Genomic DNA, 27543 nt, shown 5'->3' with positions numbered 1-27543 from the left:
CAGGTTGAGGGCCCCGAACATCCTGCCGGGGTTCAGGCAGCAGGAGGGTAGCAGAGAGGGGCTACCCTGCAGCGGCTGCAGCCGGTGTGATGAGCAGCATTTGGCAGGCACCTTCAGAGAGGCCTGGGAAGGCAGTCAGCTGATTCTAGATTCGCTGCACAAATCAGGGCCGATCTGGGATTTGCTGGTGTCGGTCGTGACATGAACAGCCTTGAGCAAAACCGTGAAGGGACCAGGCCCACCCATCTTCTCATTCCTGTGGGGCCCCCTGCCCGGCCCCCACCACCTCTGTTCCCCACCCATGGAAAGGATCCCCTCTCTTTTCCAAGGTGCCCTTTCCTCATGGGGTGGCTGGGGAAACTTTCTAAAAGGAAATGAATTAGGATACCCAAATACTTTCCCTCTCCTCCCCCTTCCCTCCTCGGCTCAATGCCCATCCGTGGGAACCATTGCTATTTTATAAGAGGACCCTAGAAGAAGGAGTGCCCTCACCCAAGGGGGAAAGACCTTCTCATGGAACAATTTCCTGCCATCAAAATTTCTTTCTTTCTTTTTTTTTTTTCCGAGATGGAGTTTCGCTCTTGTTACCCAGGCTGGAGTGCAATGGTGCGATCTCGGCTCACCGCAACCTCTGCCTCCTGGGTTCAGGCAATTCTCCTGCCTCAGCCTCCTGAGTAGCTGGGATTACAGGCACACGCCACCATGCCCAGCTAATTTTTTGTATTTTTAGTAGAGACGGGGTTTCACCTTGTTGACCAGGATGGTCTCGATCTCTTGACCTCGTGATCCACCCGCCTCGGCCTCTCAAAGTGCTGGGATTACAGGCTTGAGCCACCGCGCCCGGCCTCAAAATTTATTTCTTTAATTTTTGGCTGCAGAAGGCGAAAACTTGTGAACCTTCGCCCTTTGTTTATTTGTTCAAATGGCAGTGGTAAGAAGTGACCAAAAGATCTGAACTACAGCTCCCGCTGGCCCCTGCGTGCTGCTCTCTGTGCGGTGTCTTTAGATCAGGGAAGTGGGCTAGGGAAGCTGTGTTCTACCATTCCGATTTGCCTTGTATCTGTCATAGTACTTGGCCTGTGGCAGAAACAGAATGGAATTGCGAAGGGATAGAGGCAGCCTGCGAGGCGAGGACCCAGCCCTCCGATCCAGGAGGTCTCTAGCAGGGCTGCCGAATGTTACCTGGCTTTGTATTCTGAGTTTCAAGAAACACAGGAGTCATTTCCTCTTTCTCTCTTTTTAATTGCCATACATTTGCTTAGAACGAGACACAAAATTTGGAGATTCACAGAAAGCCGTAAGAAATGAACAGAGATATAATAGCACAGAAATTTAATAATATTAGTAATAATAAAGTTATAACACGTGACAGGAAAGTTTATCTGGATCTTGAAGGCAACAGCTGAGCTGCACATTTCTGGAGGCCAGTGATTCAGGAAGACGACTTCTCTCCATTGCTCCACCTTGCTCTTTCACAAAGGACCCCTAGTCCGTAGCACTATAAGCCCAGGACAGTGATCACAGCAGGGAAAGGAATGAAGGGCCACTAGGGATGGCTCCTCACTCTACAAGGCTGATGCTTATCGGGCTGCTATGTCGATTCAAATTCATCTACCAGCTAAGAGTGAGATCTTAAAAATATGACGCACGAGCAGAGCTTTGCTAGCATACGTTTCCCAGGAACCTTTCCACGGATCTGCAGAACATAAACAAACAAAAGATCATTCAATCAAGGGGCTCCTCGTGGGCACCCTGCCCCCAGTACCTGCGTCTTGCCCTAGGTGTGGTTGTACAGAGGGCCTTCCTAACGACCCTGAGGGTGCTCCCACGCTGCACCTAGTGCCAAGCCTGGACACCTGAGGGATCCATGCCCAATGCTACTAGAGCCAAGGCTGGGCTGGGCAGGGTCTCCGTCGCACATCTTCCTGTGATGGGAGAGCAGGAGGGGCAGGCTGGCACGGTGCAGAGAGCCGCAGAGCTCCACAGAGCGCTGCATCGCCATCAGCCCTTCATGTCTGCTAAAATATCATTGTTGGAAGTTCACTGCTCATATTAACAAGAATTATGAGCATGAAAAAAGTTCAAAAGTTTCTGCTTTCCTTTTCAGGTATAATGCTGCCCAAGCACTTAGAAGGTTGTCTACCATGAGAGGGAGGGAGCCCGACATGGAAATCCTCCCTTAAAAACCCCAAATTCGGCCGGGCGCGGTGGCTCAAGCCTGTAATCCCAGCACTTTGGGAGGCCGCGGCGGGTGGATCACGAGGTCGAGAGATCGAGACCATCCTGGTCAACATGGTGAAACCCCGTCTCTACTAAAAATACAAAACATTAGCTGGGCATGGTGGCACGTGCCTGTAATCCCAGCTACTCAGGAGGCTGAGGCAGGAGAATTGCCTGAACCCAGGAGGCGGAGGTTGCCGTGAGCCGAGATCGCGCCATTGCGCTCCAGCCTGGGTAACAAGAGCGAAACTCCGTCTCAAAAAAAAAAAAAAAAAAAAAAAAAAAAAAACCCGAATTCCTCTTTCTCTCTTCCCCTCCCTCTGACTTTCTCCCCAACCTCTCTCTCTCCCTTTCCCCCCCACTCCCTATTTCCCTCACTCCTCTTCTGATGACTGAACTGAGTTGACACACTTAACAGCCCCTCTTTGCCTCTGATCTGCCCTTCAGAACTGTATTTCCAGCATGCACACTGGCTCCGAGGCAGTGCCACAGTCCTCGGAGCCTGCTAAGTGAGACTCGTCCTCTCCACGGCATCCTGGGGCCCTCAGCCCGCCTGTCCACCTCTCCTAGCCCTAACACCACCTACCTGCAGCAGCCTCGAACCTGCAAACGTCCCAGTGGTGAGGGATGAAGCCAGGGCCCCTCCCCCTGCACTTCCGCTTCCTCTCAGGTGGCTGCATCTGTGCATGGCCGTCACCCACTGACTTCTCCCCTCCCTTCCTGTGCTCCTTTTCTGCCGCGGCATACCTTTTTCTTCTTCCCTCTCCATCTACCAAAAGGAGGGGGAAACTTTAAAAACTTGAACACGGCCGGGCGCGGTGGCTCAAGCCTGTAATCCCAGCACTTTGGGAGGCCGAGGCGGGTGGATCACGAGGTCAAGAGATCAAGACTGTCCTGGTCAACATGGTGAAACCCCGTCTCTACTAAAAATACAAAAAATTAGCTGGGCATGGTGGCTCGTGCCTGTAATCCCAGCTACTCAGGAGGCTGAGGCAGGAGAATTGCCTGAACCCGGGAGGCGGAGGTTGCGGTGAGCCGAGATCGCGCCATTGCACTCCAGCCTGGGTAACAAGAGCGAAACTCCCTCTCATAAAAAAAAAAAAAAAAAAAAAAAAAACTTGAACACGGAGACTGTACCGATTAAGATTCATAGGTTGTAAAGTGAATTTCTTCTCACTCTATTATTCTGCTTATCCTACCTAATTGGTCTACTGAGGGCAGCTGAGTTCCTACAAGATTTTATTTATTTATTTATTTATTTTTATTGCATTTTAGGTTTTGGGGTACATGTGAAGAACATGCAAGATTGTTGCACAGGTACACACATGGCAGTGTGATTTACTGCCTTCCTCCCCATCACCTGTATCTGGCATTTCTCCCCATGCTATCTCTCCCCAACTCCCCACCCCTCGCTGTCCCTCCTCTATTTCCCCCACCACCAACAGACCCCAGTGTGTGATGCTCCCCTCCCTGTGTCCATGTGTTCTCATTGTTCAACACCCGCCTATGAATGAGAACACGCGGTGTTTGATTTTCTTTTCTTGTGTCAGTTTGCTGAGAATGATGGTTTCCAGGTTCATCCATGTCCCTACATAGGACACGAACCCATCGTTTTTTATGATTGCATAGTATTCCATGGTGTATATGTACCACATTTTCCCTGTCCAGTCTATCATCGATGGGCATTTGGGTTGGTTCCAGGTCTTTGCTATTGTAAACAGTGCTGCAATGAACATTCATGTGCATGTGTCCTTATAGTAGAATGATTTATAATCCTTTGGATATATACCCAGTAATGGGATTGCTGGGTCAAATGGGATTTATTTTAAATGTTCGCTTTCCTTTTAAAACTATCCTAAAGAATCCTCCTATTTCTCCTCTCACCGCAATCCTCTTTCTTTTCGCTCTCTTCTCCCTATCCCTGTTTCCATGAACTTCCTGAACCTCACTGCTTCTCCCCAGAAGGAATCCCATGACATAAGAATTGCTACATGACCCTGAGCCTAAAACTCCCTCCAGCGGAGGTGCCTGGCTTTAACAGAATCTTCAACCACCCTGTTTCCATATGAATCAGTCTCCAGCACATTGATGTGTATCATTTCCAAGGTTCTGGGGCTGCTCATCTTGGTGGTTCTGTTTTTCATTAGAATGGCTGCTCTCATCCCCCTAGAGTAATGAGTGCTATAGATTCAGGTTCACAGCCTGTTCACTCTCTGGGTGCTCTGAAAGCCCATCTGTCAAGCTTCTAGAGCTTCCTACCTTCAGCAGATCAGGTAAACACATCTGACTCTTTCTTTTTTCACATTCAAGATTTCAGAACATGTTTCTCCCCAGAGCTTTTGCCTCTCCAAGGCAAAGAGCCCCAAGAGTTTTAATTGGTCCTCATGACACAAACCCCCACTTCTGATTAGTTTGAAAGCTATGAACCCTCCCTGGCCTAGTTAATGTTTCCAGACTACAAGATTCCTATTCTGAGTATTTGCTTTTCCTTTTAAAAATACCACACACAATTCTCCCATTTCTCCGCTCACCCCAATCCTCTTCCACTGAACTCTCTTCTCCCCACGCCTGTGCCCACCCTCTCTCTCTGTGTCGTGACCCAGAGGAAGACATTAGGGTTTGAGGCCACCAACTCTGCAAACCCTCACTCACCATGTTTAAACGGGACGCCGGGCATACGTTCGGCGGTGCAGCTCGTCCACCCGCTCCAGGTACCAGGTACCGGGGAAAAGGCTGCTTGTGTCACCAGGTGGGGAGTAGTTCACTGCAGAATGAGGAGAAGAGGCAGTACTCACAGAGTTACATGAGTTGTTGGAGGAGAAAGTGGTCACGAAGATGTCTGCAGCTCACAGTGAAGCTCTCCTGGCTGTGCTGCAAGGAGCTACCGGGTCACACTTAGCCCACCAAATAAAACACTGGACCCGCAGAACTGGAGGTACAGCCCTCAGAACTGGAGGTACAGCCGTCTTGAATCTAGCATTTAAGGCCTTAATAAAAGGCTTTAAGACTTTTATTATAAGAGTACGACATTTCCCTATGGTAAACATAGCCTTCTGCCACGGGGCTTTTGCCAATAGTTCCTGCTTTGAAATGTACTACCCAACTTCCTGTTTCAGACACTTCCTTCTGAATTCTAAATTTTCTGGTTCTGATTCATTGCAGTATTTCAGTGCTTTATCCATTAATGTTTGTCTCAGAGGTCCTATTTTTCTTTTCCTTTTTTTTTTTTTTAAGACAGAGTCTTGCTCTGTCGCCAGGCGCCAGGCTGGAGTGCAGTGGCGCGATCTCGGCTCACTGCAATCTCTGCCTCCTGGGTTCAAGCATTTCTCTTCTCCTGCCTCAGCCTCCTGAGTAGCTGGGATTACAGGTGTGCGCCACCACACCCAACTAATTTTTGTATTTTTTAGTAGAGACAGGGTTTCACCATGTTGGCCAGGATGGTCTCGATCTCTTGATCTTGTGATCCTCCTGCCTTGGTCTCCCAAAGTGCTATGATTACAGGTGTGAGCCACCGCGCCCGGCCCCTATTTTTCTTTTTTCTTTTTTTTTGAGACGGAGTTTCGCTCTTGTTACCCAGGCTGGAGTGCAATGGCGCGATCTCGGCTCACCGCAACCTCCGCCTCCTGGGTTCAGGCAATTCTCCTGCCTCAGCCTCCTGAGTGGCTGGGATTACAGGCACGCGCCACCATGCCCAGCTAATTTTTTGTATTTTTAGTAGAGATGGGGTTTCACTATGTTGACCGGGATGGTCTCGATCTCTTTTTTTTTTTTTTTTTTTTTTGAGACGTAGTTTCGCTCTTGTTACCCAGGCTGGAGGGCAATGGCGCGATCTCGGCTCACCGCAATCTCCGCCTCCTGGGTTCAAGCAATTCTCCTGCCTCAGCCTCCCAAGTAACTGAGATTACAAGTGCACACCACCACGCCCGGCTAATTTTTAAATTTTTAGTAGAGATGGGGTATCACCATATTGGCCAGGCTGGTCTTCAACTCCTAACCTCAAGCGATCCACCTGCCTCGGCCTCCCAAAGGGCTTATGTTACAGGCATGAGCCACTGAACCTGGGTCTATTTTCATTTTTATTGTTTTTTCTTTTTCTTTTCTTTCTTTCTTTTTTTTTTTTTTGCTATAACATATCCACTGGTCCAGAAGAGATCAATGACCACTAGGTATAGGTTTTCTGGAACATTTCCAATTCCATCTACTGTGTCTCCTTTTGAAACTATGCTGCAAAACATATATCCCAAGTTTTGCTTGAGAATATACATAAAACCGATATAAACCATGGTAAAACTATATCAGCATGGTTTTAAAACCACCCACCAATCTCTCTAGTATTCCCTTTGGGTTTTATTTCCCCTCCATTTGCTGCTTTAGGGGCAATATTTTGTTTCTATGTTTGGTGGCGAAAGAGGGCAATCTGGAGGAGACAGTAATATTCATCAATAACATATTTACAGAGAGTAATTCATTTAATTTGTTTGGAAATTCTGCAAAATCGGTATGATTTTAAAAATAAGACAACGAAGAAAAGTTCAACAATTTTCGCAAAGAAAAACAGCTAGTAAGTGGCACAGCTCAGAGTTAGTTTTGGGTATCTAGTTCTAAAGTCTCCACTCTTTCAACTGTTGCAGACAGCATTTTCAAAGACTGCTTTTCCAGTTCCCACGGTACTACAATATTCGGAGAGTTTGGCTGTATCTATACCGGGAAGCTGCATTCCGCCTACCTCTTCCCACCTCTGCCTTCTGCTTCCCCACCCACTTCCTGCCCCTTTGAACAACAGATCTTCTAGAAGTCTTCTTCCAACCATATCTCATAAAAGTCTTGACCCTGGACTACTATATTCTAGATTTCTGAAGAATTCCCGGCTCCCGGCTACTGGAATGGGATCTGAGATGAGTTACCTTCTCTTTCTCTCTTCCCGCCCTTTTTCTTACCCTTATGGTAGAATTGCTCTCTTTGGTTCATTACTTCTGTGAACTCCTCAGCAGACACACGCTTTCGGGAGGCCAGGCGTTTTGGCAGGTCTGATGTGCTGGACACCAACTTGTCCAAGGGAGAGCCTGGGAAGCCAAAGCAAGACTGTTACACCTTCTTCATTGTCACTATCACCATGGCCAATCACGAGTCCAGCAGAGAGCCAGGTTCTGTGGGGCGCTGCACCCTGGAGGGAAGTGCTGTGTGTGTGGCTTACCCAGAAATGATAAGTAAGCAGCATTATCAGCAAAACATACAGGCAAGACACACTGATTTGGCCAAGGTGTATGCCACCTGGCACGTCTTTGATAACATGAATCACAAAATAATCAACAGATTCTTACCAGGCATCTCAAATCCATCAACTTCTCTTTAATCAGTTGCAACCAAACCACCATTATCTCTTGCCTGAACTACTTACTGGAACAATCTAAGCGGTTCCCCATATCCACCTTTGTTCCTTTTCAATCTAGTCTCTAAGTAGTAGCCAAAGAAATGCTTTAAAAACATAAATAAGGCCAGGCACGGTGGCTCAAGCCTGTAATCCCAGCACTTTGGGAGGCCGAGGCGGGTGGATTACGAGGTCGAGAGATCTAGACCATCCTGGTCAACATGGTGAAACCCCATCTCTACTAAAAATACAAAAAATCAGCTGGGCATGGTGGCACGTGCCTGTAATCCCAGCTACTCAGGAGGCTGAGGCAGGAGAATTGCCTGAACCCAGGAGGCGGAGGTAGCGGTGAGCCGAGATCGCGCCATTGCACTCCAGCCTGGGTAACAAGAGCTAAACTCCGTCTCAAAAAACAAACAAACAAACAAAAAAACACAACATAAATAAAATAAACTCACTCCATACTTAAATCCCTTCAGTGCTTCACTTTGCTCTTACATAACTCCGTCAAGATGGCAGCCTCAGGAATGGTGGGGAAGAAGATGGTTTATTCTACCAGATGAATGTTGTCAGGAATGCCTACTGGAAAGATAGGACTCACCTGGAGAAGCATCTTGGGATACTCGAAATGAAAAGAAACTTGCTGCTAAACCAGAGCCATAAGAGAAGGCACCAATCCTGGAACCAGCCAGCTCTTGGGCAGAGTGGCTGGGGGGAAAGAAATCACATAAAAAACATATTGGATTATATTCTGCACTTCAAATAGGACATCACCCTATCACCCCAATCTCCTTCCTGTTTATCTCATGTCTATCTCCTGTCTATCTCCTTCTTGTCTAACTACATCCACAGGGATTTCTGGTAGACACCAGGGACAGGTCTAGGAGTAGGAAAGCTTGCCAAAAGGAAAGCAGCTAAGATCCAAGATCAACAAGACACAGAAAACACAAGAGAATTTTTGGTGTACATAGAGCTTCTCCCTTCTCGTGGGGACAAGATAAATTCAGTGCATTCTGAAAGTGCTTCCAAATGAGGACCAGACCACTGGACTCACCCTCCAGGCTCCCATGCTGACAGGTAATGGTTCAGCAGTCATAACTTTTGATCATCCCCTATAAGTAATATGATCAAGTCCACCCAGAAGTACTTTTTCCTGCCTTTTTTTTGGGGGGGGGGCAGAGTCTTGCTCTGCTGTCCAGCCCGGAGTGGCTGGAGTGCAGTGGTGTGATCATGGGTCACTGCAGCCTTGATTTCCCGGGTTTAAGTGATTCTACCACCTCAGGATTCAGGATCCTTGGTAGCTGGGACCACAGGTACAAGATAATTTTTATTTTTATTCTTATTATTTTTTTGAGACAGAGTCTCACTCTGTCACCCAGGCTGGAGTGTAGTAGCATAATCTCAGCTCACTGCAACCTCCACCTCCTGGGTTCGAGCTATTCTCATGCCTCAGCCTCTCGAGTTGCTGGGACTACAGGCGCCCACCACCACACCCGGCTATGTTTTGTGTTTTTAGTAGAGACGGGGTTTTGCCACATTGACCAGGCTGGTCTCAAACGCCTGATCTCAGGTGATCCTCCCGCCTTGGCCTCCCAAACTGTTGGTATTATAGGCGCGAACCACCTCTGCAGCTCACACACATCCATGGCTAATTGTTCTAAAAAAATCTGTAGAGATGGGGTCTCCCAATGTTCCCCAGGCTGTTCTCAAACCCCTGAGCTCAAGAGATCCTCCTGCCTCAGCCTTCCAAAGTGCTGGGATTACAGGCATGAACCACCTCCCCTAGCCCCTTCCTATTTATATGCAGTATTTCCTTATAAAGCCCACAAAACAGAAAATGAATAGAAATAGCATCTAACATTTGAGCACCTGCTAAGCACTGCTATTTTAGATACTTTATGCTCATGAAAACAGTAGAATACAGGTGTTGTGACTGCACATGATCTACAGATGGGGCAAGTGGGGCACTGAAGTGAAGTATCGTCCAAGGTCAACACTCATACGTGATTTTAAAAATTTGGACCCAGGTTGTGGGCTCTAAGGTCAGACCCATTTAACCACCATGCTCTACTAAGGATAGAGATTTTAAAGAAATGAGACAAAAATATGCATACAAATGCTACTGGTTTTTTGCTGCACCCGAAAGATCTTGCCCGTGCCTTGACACCATGTACTTTACTTTGGTGACCACTGTCTGATCCAGATTGTAAATCTGCCTCTACGTACACCTTTGATAATGAGTGTCTCATCTTCCTTCCTTCTTGTCCTGCCTTATCCCTCCATTCCTTTATTTATTTATTTATGACAGGGTCTCATTCTGTCATCCAGGTTGGAGTCCAGTGGCACAATCACAGCTCACTGCAACCTTCCACTCCTGGGCTCAAGCCATCCTTGAGTAGCTGGGACCACTTATGCATACCACCATGCTTTGTAGAGATGACGTTTCACGGGTCTCGAACTCCTAGGCTCAGGTGATCTGCCCGCCTGAGCCTCCCCAAATGCTGAGATTACAGGCATGAGCCACCACACCAGGCCCCTTCCTTTCTTTTAAATGTCTGAACCAGAAGAGAAACTCCACTTGGTTGACCCCTCAGACCATGGGGGTTGGGGCTGCATGGAGGACATGGAGCCAGACACAGTACTCACTGGGACAGAAGCGAGGCCAGACACCCGTACAGGGATGAGGTATACATATTCCCATTGTGCGTGGAGAGGTACAGAGACGCCTTGGTTTTCTTGTTGAACATGTCCTGAGAGGCCTTTACAAGTGCTTTATCCAGGTCCTTGTTGTTGTAGGTGTCTTCCAGCTTTAGGCCCCTGTGAGGCAGCCAGAGGTATCCAAGTGAAAGGCCACACCAGGTAGGGAGGGAGGGGGAGGGGAAAAGTAACAGCTTCTGGGGAGAAGACTTTCGGGGCATGTTTTTTTCTACAATATTTGGAAATACAGAAGAGCACAAAGGCGAACATACCACAAATAGTCTTACTATTCAGAGAGAGCACTTAGGGCATAGTTTTCTTGTGAAATCCATCCCTACTTTTATACAGTTTACTGGAAAATTAAAAAAAAAAAAAAATCTGGCCGGGCGCGGTGGCTCAGCCTGTAATCCCAGCACTTTGGGAGGCCGAGGCAGGTGGATCACGAGGTCAAGAGATCGAGACCATCCTGGTCAACGTGGTGAAACCCCGTCTCTACTAAAAATACAGAACATTATCTGGGCATGGTGGTGTGCGCCTGTAATCCCAGCTACTCAGGAGGCTGAGGCAGGAGAATTGCCTGAACCCAGGAGGCGGAGGTTGCGGTGAGCTGAGATAGCGCCATTGCACTCCAGCCTGGGTAACAAGAGCGGAACTCCATCTCAGAAAAAAAAAAAAAAAAAAAAAAAAAAAAAAAAAAAAAAAAAAATCATGCTATGTGTTGTGGTCAGCATACTTCCTTTTTTTTTTTTTTTTTTTTTTTTTTTGAGACGGAGTTTCGCTCTTGTTACCCAGGCTGGAGTGCAATGGCGCGATCTCGGCTCATGGCAACCTCCGCCTCCTGGGTTCAGGCAACTCTCCTGCCTCAGCCTCCTGAGTAGCTGGGATTACAGGCACGTGCCACCGCGCCCAGCTAATTTTTGTATTTTTAGTAGAGATGGGGTTTCAACATTTTGGCCAGGCTAGTTTCGAACTCCTAACCTTGTGATCCACCCGCCTCGGCCTCCCAAAGTGCTGGGATTACAGGCGTGAGCCACCGCGCCTGGCAATAGGTGTTCTTTTAAACGTGGGATTACTGAGCTCAAAGGTTGCACATCGTTAAGGCTTTTGCTTCATGTCCTCCTATTACTTCTTAAAACATCTGATCCATTTATACAGCCACTACTGCCCGTTTACCCATAGCCTTGACAATTCTGGGTATTCCCATTTTAAAAAGACTATGTCGAGAAAATGGTAACTTAAATAAACTTTTTATTAATGAATCTTCACATTTAAAATGTGATTACATACATTTCTTCTTTTTCTGTTTGTATCCTTTGCTCGTTTTTCGACTAGGGTATTTATTTTTTCATTGATAATATCTTTATATATTAAAGATATTAAGCTATTAACTTTGGTGTATGTTACACTTTTTGTTTCGATAGGGCCAGTCCTATAAAGGATGTTTGTGCTAATTTCGACGTTTTAGTTAGTGTCAGGTTTAGTAGTACTAGTTAGTAGCAGTGGCTACAGTTGGTAGCCTATTATACTGTTGACAAAATTGACCACAATTTGAAATAAAAAGATACTGAGAAGAAAGGGAAAGATTCCTTTCCTAGTGTAAACTGTATGGAAGACATTTCCTTTTAAATATTAGTGTATTCGTGTAGAATTACTAAACAGCATTCTTCCTGCTTTTTCATGTGTAAGCGGGTGAGATGGACTATCTCCATTTTACAGATGGGAGAAACTGAAGCAAAAGCAGCGCATGAATTCAGACAACCACAAGTGAGAATGAGACCTGATGCTTCTCAAACTGCTGCCCTCTAGTGTGATCATTTGCTTCTCTGTGTTTGTGTCTGGATCGACTGTGAGATCCTCTAGGGCAGGGACCATGGAGTCACATTCATCCCAGTATCCTGAGAGGTTAGTACAATGTCTGGCACATAACATGTTCAGAAAATGTTGATTGACTGAATAATTTAGCTACCCTCCTTTCCCTCCTTCCTTCCTTCCCTCCTTCCTTCCTCCCTCCCTTTCCTTCCCTCCCTCCCTCCTTCCTTCTCCTTCCTTCATTTCTTCTCCTTCCTTCCTTCTCTTTCCTTCCTCTGTCCCTTCCTTCCTTCCTTCCTTCCTTCTCCTTCCTTCCTCTTTTCCTTCTTTCCTTCTCTTCCCTCCCTCCCTCCTTTCCATCCTTCCTCCCTCCCTCCCTCCCTCCCTTCCTTCCTTCCTTCCTTCCTCTCTCTTTTCCCTTCCCTCCCTCCCTCCCTCCCTCCCTCCCTTCCTTCCTTCTTTCTTCTCTGCAGTTTCTTACAGTCCCTTGATCCTGCACTGCTGGCATGTCCCCCTTGTTTCCCTTCAATAACACATGCAGACCCCTACCCAGGCAATAACCCACTACCCCGCGGAAGGACTTGGGATCATTCCTGTTGTGGTAGAGGATTGCTATCTGTCCCCCAGAGGGATGCTGGTGGTCCAGACTCAAGGCATGAGGGAGCCTCCTTCTTGCTCATCCCCTACTAGCCTCTAGGCTCTCTGAGAAGAGGACTCACCTGAAATCCTCCAGCCCCTTATATAAGCTGCTCTGTGTGTCCCTGCTGGCTGACAAGAAGTCATTGAACATCAGGCGAGCCAGAGACTTCTGGACCATCTTGCAAAAGGGTGTGTGAAAGATCATGTACTGTAAATCGTCAAGGGTGAAGGGTCGATCATTGCCAGCTGGAAAAGGAAACATGAATGCAAGGATGGCTCAGGAGGAATGAGCCATTTAGATCTCTTCCCTGAGATTTAACTGTGCTGAGTTTCTCCAGGCCTTCCCGGGAACTACTTCCCACCTCCGACAAACCCATATCAGCTTTGTTTATTCATTTTACATGCTCTTAGTAAGCATTCACTACTAACAAGAAGGGAAAAAAGCGAAGTATTTGTATCTACTACTGCCAGCCTGTAGGATGCTTGTCTCATATCAGCCTTGTGTTATATAATTTTTTTCGCTGTCCAGAGGAGGAACCAGCCTCCAAAACACTCTCATCTGTCCCAGGTCATCCAACTTTAAAAAGGCTGGCTTTGGATTCAGGTTCAGATGTCTCGGACTCTGCATTACAGACTGTCTCTCTCACTCTGAAGAGGAGAGTCATGTGATCTCTGCCCTTGGGAAAGTTTACATTTTAGTGCTGGGATTCAAAGCAGCATCTGCCACACAACATATGCAGATAAGGAGTAAAACTTAAATGCCACAACAGTTCAGAGGCGTTAAGAGCAAATAAGAAATTACAGTGACAGACAGAGGCAGAGAGGCCCAAGGCAAATTCTTACCCATGAGGCTCACATCCGGCAGGCAGGTGGCACCCCACCCAGTGCAGAGGAAAGGACAAGGGGCAGCTCTTTATGCTGTCCCCAAGGCATCCACACCTTCTCCCACACTGCCATCTGTCTTCTGCAGATGCCCATCTGGGCATGCCTGAGCAGGTAGGAATACTATTTATTTCTTTAAAGTGAGTTTAACTGTATTTTATTTTCTCTTATTTATATGTGTTTTTAGAGACAGGGTTTGTTTCACCCTGTAGCCCAGGCTGGGGGCAGTCACTTTATCATAGCTCACGGCATGGGCTCCTGGTCTCAAACTATTACCCTCACCTCAAGCCTCCTGAGGAGCTGGGACTACAGGCTCATGCCTGGCTAATTTTGTATTTTTTTTTTTTGTTTTTTTTTTTTTAGAGAGAGGGTCTTGCTTTGTTGCCCACATGGGTCTCAAATTCCTGGGCTCAAGAGAGCCTCCTGCCTCAGTTTCCCAAAGTGCTGAGATTACAGGCGTGAGCTACCACTCCCTGCTTCTCTGTATTTTAAAACGAAGATTCATTTGCTTATTTTCTGCTTATAGAAGCAGTACATATTTCTCAGCAGGGAAATTCCAAAACTAAAGGTGAAACTAAAATCAACCTGTATACCATCACTAAGAGAAAAATCACTGATCACACTTTAGCATATAGAAAATACAGGTATGGCCAGGCGCGGTGGCTCACACCTGTAATCCCAGCACTTTGGGAGGCCAAGGTGGGTGGATCACGAAGTCAAGAGATCGAGACCATTCTGGTCAACACGGTGAAACCCCGTCTCTACTAAAAATACAAAAAATTAGCTGGGCATGGTGACGCGTGCCTGTAATCCCAGCTACTCAGGAGGCTGAGGCAGGAGAATTGCCTGAACCCAGGAGGTGGAGGTTGCGGTGAGCCGAGATCGCGCCATTGCACTCCAGCCTGGGTAACAAGAGCAAAACTCCGTCTCAAAAAAAAAAAAAAAAAGAAAATACAAGTATGATTTCTCAACATCAGACTTTAGAAAATGGGCAAGTATAAACCAAGAGCCAAACCATGCCTGACTTAAACAGAAACAAATGCCAACCCTGTAGAATGTTGTTGCCTGGCCTCTTAACACCATTTCCCCAGGTGGCTGACACCCCTTGGTTTCATAGTGGGGGCCTTGCCCTGGATTGTTTCCGTTCTTTTATTTAGCTCAAGTTAGAAGCAATTTTACACCTGAACTTGAATGATGTCCCACGGGATTTTAGCGTAGACCCAGGGAAGAGTGTAAGAAAGAGAGGAAACAATTCTCTTGACATTATCTTCAGGGAAGGAAAGAAGAGACCTTGTCATAGCGTTTGGGTACAAACCCTTGGCCTATAAATAGAGCCCCCACTTTTTGGCCTGTGAACTCCATACCTTGCTTCCACTGATTCTGGATTTTTTGACGGTATGCTGCGTAACATCGGTCCAAGGCCCGCAGGTAGCACTGGATGGAGAGCTTTCCATCCACCATTGGGTACTCCGAGGCCAAATTTGGTTTGTAGAAGTCATACACATTCTCCATATGGGTTCCCCTCAGCCCTGGAAAGGCACACAGAGGCTTTCAGAGACTACACAATGCACCCTACCTTGAGCACAAAGGATGAGAGAACCACGTAAAAAGAGCTTTCTGGTCATTATCTGTGTCCCATGCCCAAGTGCAAGACCACTCGACATCCCTCGCGTATTCAAAAGGAGGTGGACAGGTTGTTAACATCACACAAATAAGTTGTCTGTTTCCCTTTCCTCACCTGCATGGGCTTAACAAAAACTGGAATGGAAACCATCAGTCTCAAAGGAAAGAGTGTCACTTTACACCCAGTTATCTTCCTGAACCTTCGACTGCCAGAAGAGTCCCTAAGGCCCCTCACCAGCACCCGCACCACTCATTCCATCACTGTCCCAATGCCTGATGATGCAAGACAGAAAACCTTGTGGATTTCCCTCCCTCATTTCTCCTTTCCTCCCTCTGCTCCTTAGATCAGCCTTTTGGAGGCAAGCAATACCATCTTCAAACCCATACCTCAGCCCTGCATAGTAGATGTGCCAATGTGGGATGAGGGTGAATGTTCCTGGCTATGCTATGCACAGCCTTTTGGTAATGGTTTACTACAAACCTTGCTCCAGGGCCAGAGGGGCCTTGGGCCCAATCAGCATGGCCACAGCTCCGGCCCCACCTGTGGGACGAACATTACCACTGGGATAGACGGCGATGTCTCCACAGACCACCATCGCATAGCGACCTGTAAAGAGAAACAAGAAATAATTAGCATCACTACCACATCTAGAGTAGACTGAGTCTGTACTGTATACCAGGCACAATTCTAGGTGCTGGATATACAGTGGTAAACAAAATAAAAAATCCCAGTCCTGTGGAGCTTATGTTCTAGTGCATTTCATGATACATTTGAAATGCAAAGTCAAAATTTAGTGTCCTGACACTCTAGCTGTAAAATGCTCATTTATTCAGAATTCTGTCTCTGACTTCAGTGAAAAATGTGTTAATTTGCACTTTTAGAGACAATTCAGGTCTCCTTCTAGCGCTCCATGATCCTGAAATTCTTTCCCAAATCATAGAAGGTAAAGGACAGGGAGGGAAACTGAATTTAAAACACTGCATTTAAAACACTAATAGAACACTAGTTATCCTTAAACAACTCTTTTTTTTTTTTTTTTGAGACGGAGTTTCGCTCTTGTTACCCAGGCTGGAGTGCAATGGCGCGATCTGGGCTCACCGCAACCTCCGCCTCCTGGGTTCAGGCAATTCTCCTGCCTCAGCCTCCTGAGTAGCTGGGATTACAGGCACGCGCCACCATGCCCAGCTAATGTTTTGTATTTTTAGTAGAGACGGGGTGTCACCATGTTGGCCAGGATGGTCTCGATCTCTTGACCTCGTGATCCACCTGCCTCAGCCTCCCAAAGTGCTGGGATTATAGGCCTTAAACAACTCTTTAAATAATCCGATGGGGCAGGTAACAGCCACATTCATGAGTGAAGACCTTGCCTTCCTGAGAGACTGAGTAACTAGTGAAAGGTCACATACCCAGTGAATATGGATTTTGATATTCAAACCCAGTCCTGACTGGGTCCTGAACCACATTCCTTGAATTGCTTGGTACTACATTCATTGTGAAAAGAGTTTATGTTTATTAATGATCCATAGTCAATAACTATATGATACTCAGACAAGGATTCGATAAATAGTTGGGGTCTTGACTATTATTTGTTCTGCTTTTATCCGTCAGAAGTACTGTCCCCAAAACTCAAGTCTGTGGGTAAGATATGGTAGTAATTTTAGTATTCTGACCTGTGAGGAAGCTCCCAGTATTCACCCACAGCACTACATTGGGAGTCATATTTCCATATAATTTAATCCTCGTGATAAATCTATATAGTAGATATAGTTATCCCCATCCTACAGATGAAGAAACTGAGGCCTAAAGATTTTAAGCCACTTGCCCAAAAACCACATAGCTAATAAATGGTAGGATAAGGATTCAGAGTCAGGACTCCAACCCAAATTCACTGAAATCCAGGGACCTTCTCTTAAGAATTATAACAATCCCAACTCCAACATCAATGAAAAAGTATTGTTTTCTTCCACAATGTCATCTGCACATGTGTATTTATATATATGTAATATATAAAAAATTTATATCTGTATAAAATATAGATATGCAAGTAAATATTTAGTTATACAACTATATTAGTATAAGTAAATTGGTATATTTAATACATATAAATATATATTTAAGTATATATAATTTTTATATGCATAAAATTAAGGGAAAAATGATACTTTTTTACGTGTATACACACACACACACACACACACACTCACACACATTTTGAAAACTTTAGAAACTACAGAAAAGTATTTAGAATCCATTTAGGAAAAGAACAGTAAATTTGATTACCTAAATATCAAAGCCTTCCATCGGAAACAAAGTCAAAAGACAAACTGGGGAAGTATTTGCAGTATTTCCAATCAACAAAAAGCAATTTATCTTCTTTTATAAAAGTTTCATTAAAAAGGCAAGCTATATAATAGAAAAATGGCCAATAAATAACATAAAAATATTCAATATTTCTTATAATAATAATTTCTTTTTTTTTTTTTTGAGACGGAGTTTCACTCCTGTTTCCCAGGCTGGAGTGCAATGGCATGGTCTCGGCTCACTGCAACCTCTGCCTCCTGGGTTCAGGCAATTCTCCTGCCTCAGCCTCCTGAGTAGCTGGGATTACAGGCATGCGCCACCATGCCCGGCTAATTTTTTGTAGTTTTAGTAGAGACACGGTTTCACCATGTTGACCAGGATGGTCTCGATCTCTCGTGATCCACCCGCCTCGGCCTCCCAAAGTGCTGGGATTACAGGCGTGAGCCACCGTGCCCGGCTATAATAATAATTTCTTAAAATAAGAAAGGCAAATCAAAAACATTATAATTTTACTTGTTAAACAGACAAAGATTAGAAAGCTTAATGATATATACATTGTAGGAGTTTAAGTTAGTACAACATTTTGGAGAATTTTGCACATTTTCTCAAACTTTTAAATCAACCTATTCTGATATTCCACTTTTAGGAATATATTCTTATAATACAATGCCACAAGTGTACAAAGCTATTGTACAATGTTCATTAAAACCTTATTTATCATTGCAAAAAATCTAAGTATCCATCAATATGGGACTAATTAAGTAAAATTTTGCATATGCATCAGTAGAATATTGTGGTTTTTAAAAAGAATCAGATGGACCTTCTATATATTGATACAGAATTGTCTCTAAGTCAAAAGAGATGGGAATTATTTTGTACAATGTTTAAAACAGAATAGATATGTGTATACTTGAAGGAACCTAGAAGAAATATTGGAAGAATACATAGCAGCCATTGTTGAATTCTGGAAAGTGGTAATGGGGACTCAAATGAGAAGTTTTCTTCGCTTTCTATACTTTTGTGTATGTGTACGATTTTTTAATATAAATTTTAATTACTTTCATTTTTTTTAAGAAAATGACAAGAAAACATGGGGACTCCCAGCCAATCTGTGCCAGAACGCCTCTTCTCTTTCTTCATCCCCTCCTCTTTTCTCTGGAGTGCTTCAGTATTCCCTGAGTCTCAGAGCCACCCCGTCCCACCTGAGGGTCCCCAGGTGAATGACTGGCTAAGTCAGAAGGAGAGTTTTCACTCACGCTGGCGTCCTTTGGTCCTGGTGGTTGCTGTCACCTGCAGGGCATGTAGTCCGAGTGTTCAGGCTAAGCTTAAGTGTTTTTGTTTTAAATATCAACTAAAAATTCACATTTTAACAACTTGTTTTTTTTTTTTTCTTTTTATACCAAGATACCATATTAAACAAAAAATGTATTTGCAGCCCCCATCTGTGGAATACCCAGCCCCTCAGAAGAGTCCACTCATTTGAAATGACATGCTTAAGATTGGGCCAGGCATGGTGGCTCACACCTGTAATCCCAGCACTTTGGGAGGCCGAGGCGGGTGGATCACGAGGTCAGGAGATCGAGACCATCCTGGTCAATGTGGTGAAACCCCATCTCTGCTAAAAATACAAAAAATTATCTGGGTATGGTGGTGCGTGCCTGTAATCCCAGCTATTCAGGAGGCTGAGGCAGGAGAATTGCCTGAACCCAGGAGGCGGAGGTTGCGGTGAGCCGAGATCGCACCATTGCACTCCAGCCTGGGTAACAAGAGTGGAACTCCATCTCAAAAAAAAAAAAAAAAAAAAAAAAAAAAAAGATTGACAATGCTCCCAAGGATAGGCTCTTTGATTTTCGGTTAAAGGCTGGTAATGTCCCTTATTTTTCATCTCTATTCCTCAACTAAACAATTGTTTGGACATATCAATGGTGATAATGGCAGTAGGGGCTACTAGAGAGTAGAAATACAAGTATCAAGTAGGAGAGGCACTTTAAGAACAGATTTGATGATGTAGACGGGATCATTCTATGTCAGTGGAACTGTTAATGATGGAGCCAGGTAGGGCAGTTGGAAAAGCACAGAATGGACTTCCGGAATTGCACTGTCTTGCTGCATGAACAGAGAGAAACTGTTCAACTCCTCTTGACATCTCCAATATATTGAATATGGTTTGGTGTTTTTGCCTCTGCCATTCATTGTGTGTGATATCAGATTTCCATGCTCTCATCTATAAATCTGGAATAATCCATACTTCCAAGGCTATTGTAAGAATTATGAAATGAATGGCTGTGTGGACATGCTACCTAACTAACTGTGTAAAGCTACGTATGTCTAAGTGGTTACTGCTGGATGATAACAGCAGCTGTGTGAATATATTGTCCTTCCCTCACTGGATGAGGCCACCTGGGGAACTGAAAAGCAAAACTGATAATATTCAGGCTCCAATCCCAGCACCTTTCTTACGTAAGGCTCGTGGCAGTACATACCATCCCAGGCACTGGATTCCATCCAGTTGGCAGCATTGAAGAGGGAGGCAGTACCACCATAGCAGGCATTGGTGGTATCTATCCCCTCAATATCAGTATTGCCCGAATCCTGGAAGAGTTCCATGAGCACTGTTTTGACGGCTTTGGACTTGTCAATGATGGTCTCAGTGCCCACTTCCAGCCGGCCCACGGAGTCCCAAGGGAGCTGCATGCGTTCCATCAGCCGTTGCACCACTGTCAGGCACAGGGAGTTGATATCCTCTTGGACTGAGCAGAAACCCATATGGGTCTGACCCAAGCCCACTGTATACTTTCCTGCTTCCACATTGTTATACTTCTCCAGGTCAGTTTGGTCCACATATTGGGCTGGGAAGTAGACTTCCAGGGCCAGGATGCCCACGTCCTTTGGCCAAGTATCTGTTTTGGCCAGGGGGACAGCAGAGACTGTAGAAAACCTGTGATGGAGATAAATATCAAACTCCCGCTAATGGTCTTTAGACAGTTTTCTCAAAAGACAGTAATATAGCCATCCTTTAATTCATTTTTTATATATTTTGAAGCTATGTTATCAGATGATTACAAATTTAGTATTGTTATAGGTTTTCATTGAATTGACCCATTTATCCTTACTAAATACCCCTTTTTACCTTTGTTATATTCTTGGCATAAAATTTCCTTTCCTGATGTTAATACAGCTACATTAGCTTTTGGCTATTTGCATGGTGTATCTTTTTCATCCCTTTTTACTTTCAACTTCTCAAAGTCTTTATCTTTAGCATATGTCTCTTGCAATGGGTGTATGTTTTTAGTCCTTAAAAAATTTTAGTAAGTCTTACAATAGTGATGTTTTAATTGGAGTATTTAATCCATTTGTATTTGTTGTAATTACAGATATAGTTGGAACTAAGTCTATGTTCTTTTGTTTTTATTTGTCTCATTTGTTCTTTGTCATTTATTCCTCATTTTTGATATTCTTTTTGATTATGCAAATATTTATTATTCATTTTATACCCTCTTTTCCTTTTACTGGTGACCTTAAAGATTATAACATGCATAACTGGCTTGTTGCAATCTCACTTAAATTAATACTTCTTTTACTTTTTGAACACTGCAAAACTTTAGGTTGACTTCATTTGCTCTCTCATCCTTTTGAGCCATTATTGTCATATACTTTACTTCTACATGTTATAAGCCCTTATAGGGCATAACTGTACAATCTGTACACATTTTTAAAGTGTACCTCTAATTTTCTCCTTCTTCTTTCTTTTCTCTACACAAGAACATATCCACAGCCTCCTGAGTAGCTGTGATTACAGGCACGCGCCACCATGCCCAGTGAATTTTTGCATTTTTAGTAGAGATGGGGTTTCACCACGTTGACCAGGATAGTCTCGATCTCTTGACCTTGTGATCCATCCGCCTTGTCCTCCCAAAGCTCTGGGATTACAGTCGTGAGCCACCACGCCTGGCCTCACTTTCCTACCTTTTAAGTAAATTTTTTGCTAGCTGATTTTTCTGATTGGGCCTTCCAATGTTTATTGAGCACACCCAACAAATCTGGATTTGAGTTCAAATCCAGATACACAATAGTGAATAAGGCATGCATTATGCCCATAAAGAGAGCACAGCCCAATGGTGGCGTGTGCCTGTAATACCAGCTACTCGGGAGGCTGAGGCAGGAGAATTGCCTGAATCCAGGAGGCGGAGGTTGGGGTGAGCCAAGATCGCGCCATTGCACTCCAGCCTGGGTAACAAGAGAGAAACTCCGTCTCAAAAAAAGAAAACAAACAAAAAAAAAAAAGAAAAGAAAAGAGAGCACAGCCCAGTGGAAGAGGGAGATGTTTTAACAGCTAAATATGCAGGGAACACAGAGAGCATAAATAGCAATTCTATGTGACAGCAGAGAAAGAAAGAAAGGAGAAAGAGTAGGATAGGAAAGAGATGATTTATTTCTTTTCTGGACCCATCTGCGTCTCTTCAACCCAGACTCTTAATAGCCCTGGCAAAAATCTGGAGTTTCTTCTCCCAGCTACAAGGACAGAGATCACCAAGTTCACCTCCCATATGAATGTACTTTATACCTCCTGTTCACTTTAGCAACATTCTTCATTTTACAGATAGTGAAACCAAGGTACACACTGGTAAAGTGATGCACTCAGAGTAACTTCACGGTTCCTCACGTGTTAGAAATATTCTGTCCCTTCACTGCCTTGGGTGCCAGGCTTATAAATTTAGCTCCATTGTACAGGAGCTGGAACTCATTAAATGCGTCTTCAGTCATCTTCGGGATTCTGAGCCTCTGTTATCCCCAGTTCTCCCATCAGGAAGGTCACTTTTAAGGTCTGCTGTGAGGCACAAGTGGATCATATGATCACAAGATAGCAAGTAAAGTGATAAATAATACGTTATATCTGACAGGAGAGGTTTGGAGTTTATTTATCTGCCCTATTTATTTGATGCCCTCTAGATATCTGGAGTTCGCACCCTCAAATATTTACGGAGGAGCTCCCCCAACACCGAGGAGCTAATGATTAGCCCGAGATTGTCCTGCCAGGGAGCCTGCCTTTCTCCCAACCTCGTTCTTCCTGTGCCTTCTCTGGGCTGACTCCCCCGCTTTCTTCCCAGTTAGAAATCTACGCTTGCAAGGAGACACTTACAACGGGTCAGCTGGTCACTTCTGTAGCTGTCTTGGTGGAGAGCTGTTTCTAGAAATGGATTGTAAAGCCTTGAAGAAAGTTAACATGTAGAGGCTTCCAGAAGCATCATAGTTAAGACTATCCTTCTCTTCTGGTGCTTTCTCTGAAAAATGATCACTTTGTGTAATTTGAAATCATTTTTCTACTGGTGTTGCCTACTTCAAGAACATTCACCATGCCTTTACTTCTGTATTCTATCCTGACTCCTGCCCTTGTGTTTCAAAATTAATTGCTACATTTCAGGCACCGTGCTGGGGAGGGGTTGTGAGCGTTGAACAAAGAAACGAGGGCAAGGTTCTTGAGACCTCTCTCATCAGTGTGAGGAATGATAAGCACACATGGTCAGGGCCACGAGAGGGATATGGGCAAAATCCACACGGGTTCAAAGGAAGCAGAGATTTCAGTGTGTTGGAGGATCGGGGAAGCTTCATGAAAGAGGCTGCATTTGAGGCCAACCTTGATGGATGACAAACTTCTGCCAGCAAAGAACTGGAGGGAACGAAGGGGCGGTGGCCACAGCAGGGGGTGACTGAACAGGTAAGGAACCCTGGAGATACAGGTGTGTGTGTGAGAAATAAACGAAGTGGCGGGCACAAGTCTTACTTAATTTTGAAGGCAGCAAAGCAGATGCCGAGATGGAAGTCACTTTTAGGTTGCAGTTAGAGCCCATGTGGATTGGATTAAAGGCGATAAGACATATAGAGAAAAGATGACTCATATAAAGCAATATTAGTTCAAGCCATGCATAATGGGATTAACTGTGAATACCCCAGAAAGGAAATGTGAATGAGGATTCCAAGAGTCTGAATAAAGTAAGTCAGAATGTTGGGGAGGATAGCTGTGTGTCTTTTGGCTGATGGCCAGCTATTGCTATTGAAACAAGCAAACCCACATCCATCTCTTCCTCGCAAATATCGAAACAGGCTAAATTCAGAGCTGGGACATTTAACCCACATGCAGTGGTTTGGCAGTGGGTAGGAAGAGTGAGATGACGGTGGCATAATGAAGAAAATGAGAAAGCTACACGCATCAGCCATGTACCATGCACACTTACTACCCAGGTTCCCTGGGTACTGGGCAAGGGAAGACATTAGATCAAAATCACTTTGCTAAATATTTAGTAGTTGTAGGATATAGAGTAAAAATATAAGGAAATAAGGACTCGGTCCAATGTCTAGCAGATGGTTTGGGGACTAGACAGCAACTCATAGGTGGGGGGAGCCTGAGGCACTAACAGTAGCTGTGGCGCCATCATCACTGATGATGGAAAACATAAGAATCTGGACCCCATTCAGGGAGTATTTACAAAGGAAAGGAATGTGTGTGTTCTTGCAAAGAACACATGTGCATATAAACACATAAACACACACTTCCCCTTTTCTTCTCTTTTCTTTTTTCTTTTCTTTTTTTTTTTTTTGAGACAGAGTTTCACTCTTGTGACCCAGGCTGGAGTGTAGTGGCGTGATCTCAGCTCACCGCAACCTCCGCCTCCTGGGTTCAAGCAATTCTCCTGCCTCTCAGCCTCCTGAGTAGTTGGGACTACAGGCGTGCGCCAGCATGCCCAGCTAATGTTTGTATTTTTAGTAGAGACAGGGTTCCACCATGTTGACCAGGATGGTCTTGATCTCTTGACCTTGTGTTCCACCCGCCTCGGCCTCCCAAAGTGCTGGGGTTATAGGCGTGAGCCACCGCACCTGGCCACACTTCCCTTTTTCATAAAATTGGAACACAAGGCAAACATAGCTTCTTATCCCTAGTCCATTTCTGATCTTGCTGCTGTGATTTAAAGGTTTTGCTAATACTGTAGTTAGCACAGAGTCCTGGGGTTCTTGGCAGAGGCTGGCGGTAAAGGTGGGAATGGTGGTGGAGACAGAGGAGCTCTGGCCCTGGTACTGGTATTTCTGCTGCGTCATGCAGCTGGCAGAGTAAAAGACGCCATTGCTCACAAACACAGCATGTGTCAGAGATTTGGGCTCTTATTCTCTAGCTGAAAGGGACCGTTTGTTTAGACGTGAGGTCACCGAGATCCTGTAAAGTTAACTTGCTTGTCTAAGGCTGCCGTGCACAAGAGTGGGATTCTAGTGAGTTTTCCCCAATAGCAGGCCCTCTGCCTATCTTTTACTAGTTGCAATATGCATCTCAAAAAGGGACTTACCTTTGGTGGGCTGCTGGGAGCAGGCGAGCAGGTGTGAGGGAGGCTTCCTGCATCACTCTTGTCAGCTGCAGGATGCGCTTCACTGGAGTCAACAGACGCTGCATCTCCAGAAGATCAAGCAGAGAGCCAGCAGTTCACAGACGTTGAAAGAGATGTCCAGCAGTGCCCAGCAGGGCTTTATAATGCCCCAAGACTCCTGCCTCCCTAAGCCCCACCTCTGCTCACTGTGGTTTGACCTGCTTCTGAAACTGGGCCAAAAGGCTCACTCAGAACATGGGTGAGTCAAAGACAAACAGCATTTCTCCAACACGTACCTAGCTGCCCTGCTCCTGAGCCTGTGTGGGAATGGCTGGGCATGGTTCCTCCTCCTCCATCAGGCTCTTGTGGCAGCTTTGCTTATGCCGGCCATCTAAGCAGGGAGGTTATGATGTTTCTTGTTGTATGGCATCCCAAGGTCACCCTATGTGGCCTGTCTTAGACCTTGCTTCCTTATCTGTGTTAATCTCACTGGGTGTGCCACATTCCTCTCTATGCTCTTAGTTGTTATTATTCTAATGCACTATGCATTATAAAAAACATCTTTCAAAACCAAAGGGAGCCAGGCGCGGTGGCTCAAGCCTGTAATCCCAGCACTTTGGGAGGCCAAGGCGGGTGGATCACGAGGTCAAGAGATCGAGACCATCCTGGTCAACATGGTGAAACCCCGTCTCTACTAAAAATACAAAACATTAGCTGGGCATGGTGGTGCGTGCCTGTAATCCCAGCTATTCAGGAGGCTGAGGCAGGAGAATTGCCTGAACCCAGGAGGCGGAGGTTGCGGTAAGCCGAGATCGCGCCATTGCACTCCAGCCTGGGTAACAAGAGCGAAACTCCATCTCAAAAAAAAAAAAAAAAAAAAAACCAAAAGGGAAACTCTTTTAATAGTAGCTCTTCAAGGAGTTGGGAGGGGGTGCTGGCACACAGGCCAAGGGCTGGGCATTAGAGAATGTGGAACCCACTGGAGTTCTCCTTGTTAATTACCCACACTTTTATTTGTACAGCTCTACACAGTTTCCAAGTGGGATGCAATTAGTGTTGCAATAAAGCGACAGAAGCCTCAAAGAGGTGACAGTTTGAAGCTCAGTCTCCTAAGGAGGAAAGGCTTACTTTACGGGTGAGGTCAGAGTTATGTAGTCATTTTCCCAAAGACCTACAGCTAGACAGTTGCTCAGAATGAGAACTCAACCATGTCTTCCGACTCCAGATTATGGTCTTTCTGCTTTGCTCTTCTACCACCCAATAAAAAGGTGCCTGCCATCTGATCTTCCAAATGAATGTCTCCCTCCGCTCCTCCCACAGCAGTTATCTTTTTTTTTTTTTTTTTTTTTTTTTTTTTGAGACGGAGTTTCGCTCTTGTTACCCAGGCTGGAGTGCAATGGCGCGATCTCGGCTCACCGCCACCTCCACCTCCTGGGTTCAGGCAATTCTCCTGCCTCAGCCTCCTGAGTAGCTGGGATTACAGGCACACGCCACCATGCCCAGCTAATTTTTTGTACTTTTAGTAGAGACGGGGTTTCACCATGTTGACCAGGATGGTCTCGATCTCTTGACCTCGTGATCCACCCGCCTCGGATTCCCAAAGTGCTGGGATTACAGGTGTGAGCCACCGCGCCCGGCCAGTAATCTGTTACCTTTTATGAGGATCACGCATTCATTCAGTTCATTCCATTATCCCCACCTCCACCCTGACTAATATGAGTCTGCAGCGGACACACAGAAGAGCTGGAATGGTCCCTGCTTTAGAAGGGATATAGTTGACTTCGTGTTCCTACACAGAGAATGTCAGAGGTCCTGGATATCTAGATCTTCCACCTTATCTTTAGATTCTCATCTTCATGTATCTTGGTGCATTTGTGTTCTAACTCAATCTCCTACCTTGCTCTGTCACCTCCTACTCTTTTTTTTTTTTTTTTTTTTTGAGACAGTCTCGCTCTGTTGCAAGGCGCCAGGCTGGAGTGCAGTGGCACAATCTCCGCCTCCCGGGTTCAAGCAATTTTCCTGCCTCAGCCTCCCAAGTAGCTGGGACTACAGGCACACACTGCGACGCCCAGCTAACTTTTTGTATTTTTAGTAGAGATGGGGTTTCACCACGTTGACCAAGATGGTCTCGATCACTTGACCTTGTGGTCCACCAGCCTCGGCCTCCCAAAGTGCTGGGATTATAGGCGTGAGCCACCGCACCCGGCCACCTCCTGCTGTTAACACTGAGCTTTTTGCAAACTTGTGTCATCCATGAAATTCATTCCCAGTCTCTTCTCTGAAATACCTGTTGCTTCTTGTCAATCTGAGGCACTTTAAGTGCTTACAGTAAGGCCTGTGTCCCCTTTGCTTCTCACTATTACTTCCGGAGTATTTCTCCCCTTTTTCCTCTCAAAAACCCTGCTGTCTGAAAGCACATGCAGCAGTCTGTGCCACCCAGTGCCTTTTATTCATGCAGTCAACTCACTGGTCGTGTTCCACTGTCCCCCATTCATAAAATTTAAGCACACAGATCACTGCTTTCCTCTCCTCCATCAGTCCTCTCAATGGATTTGAAATGTCGATCTCCGTCTAAGATAATTGACCTACCCTAGCCTCTCACTGAAGCTCCCACGTCCGTGTACATGTCCATGGACATGACTTCAGCCTCC

The 27543-nt window shown here is 45.4% G+C and overlaps 1 protein-coding gene across 1 annotated transcript; it reads right to left on the bottom strand.

Annotated features, from left to right (window-relative positions):
• Nucleotides 1-1221: 1221 nt before the first annotated feature.
• Nucleotides 1222-25048, bottom strand: HMGCS2 (3-hydroxy-3-methylglutaryl-CoA synthase 2). Its single transcript, XM_039460938.2, has 10 exons — nucleotides 24875-25048; nucleotides 20024-20478; nucleotides 15720-15845; nucleotides 14980-15144; nucleotides 12814-12979; nucleotides 10235-10405; nucleotides 8190-8296; nucleotides 7158-7283; nucleotides 4873-4984; nucleotides 1222-1696 (listed from the first exon to the last, which is right to left on the bottom strand). Exons 1-9 carry the CDS (start codon nucleotides 24976-24978, stop codon nucleotides 4878-4880), a joined length of 1527 nt encoding a protein of 508 aa, XP_039316872.1. The 5' UTR covers nucleotides 24979-25048; the 3' UTR covers nucleotides 1222-1696; nucleotides 4873-4877.
• Nucleotides 25049-27543: the final 2495 nt, after the last annotated feature.

This window comes from Saimiri boliviensis, chromosome 11 (genome assembly GCF_048565385.1).
Source record: "Saimiri boliviensis isolate mSaiBol1 chromosome 11, mSaiBol1.pri, whole genome shotgun sequence".
Classification (NCBI taxonomy): domain Eukaryota; kingdom Metazoa; phylum Chordata; class Mammalia; order Primates; family Cebidae; genus Saimiri; species Saimiri boliviensis.
The sequence above is the reverse complement of the archived record's forward strand: the minus strand, read 5'-3'. Positions and strand labels throughout refer to the sequence as shown.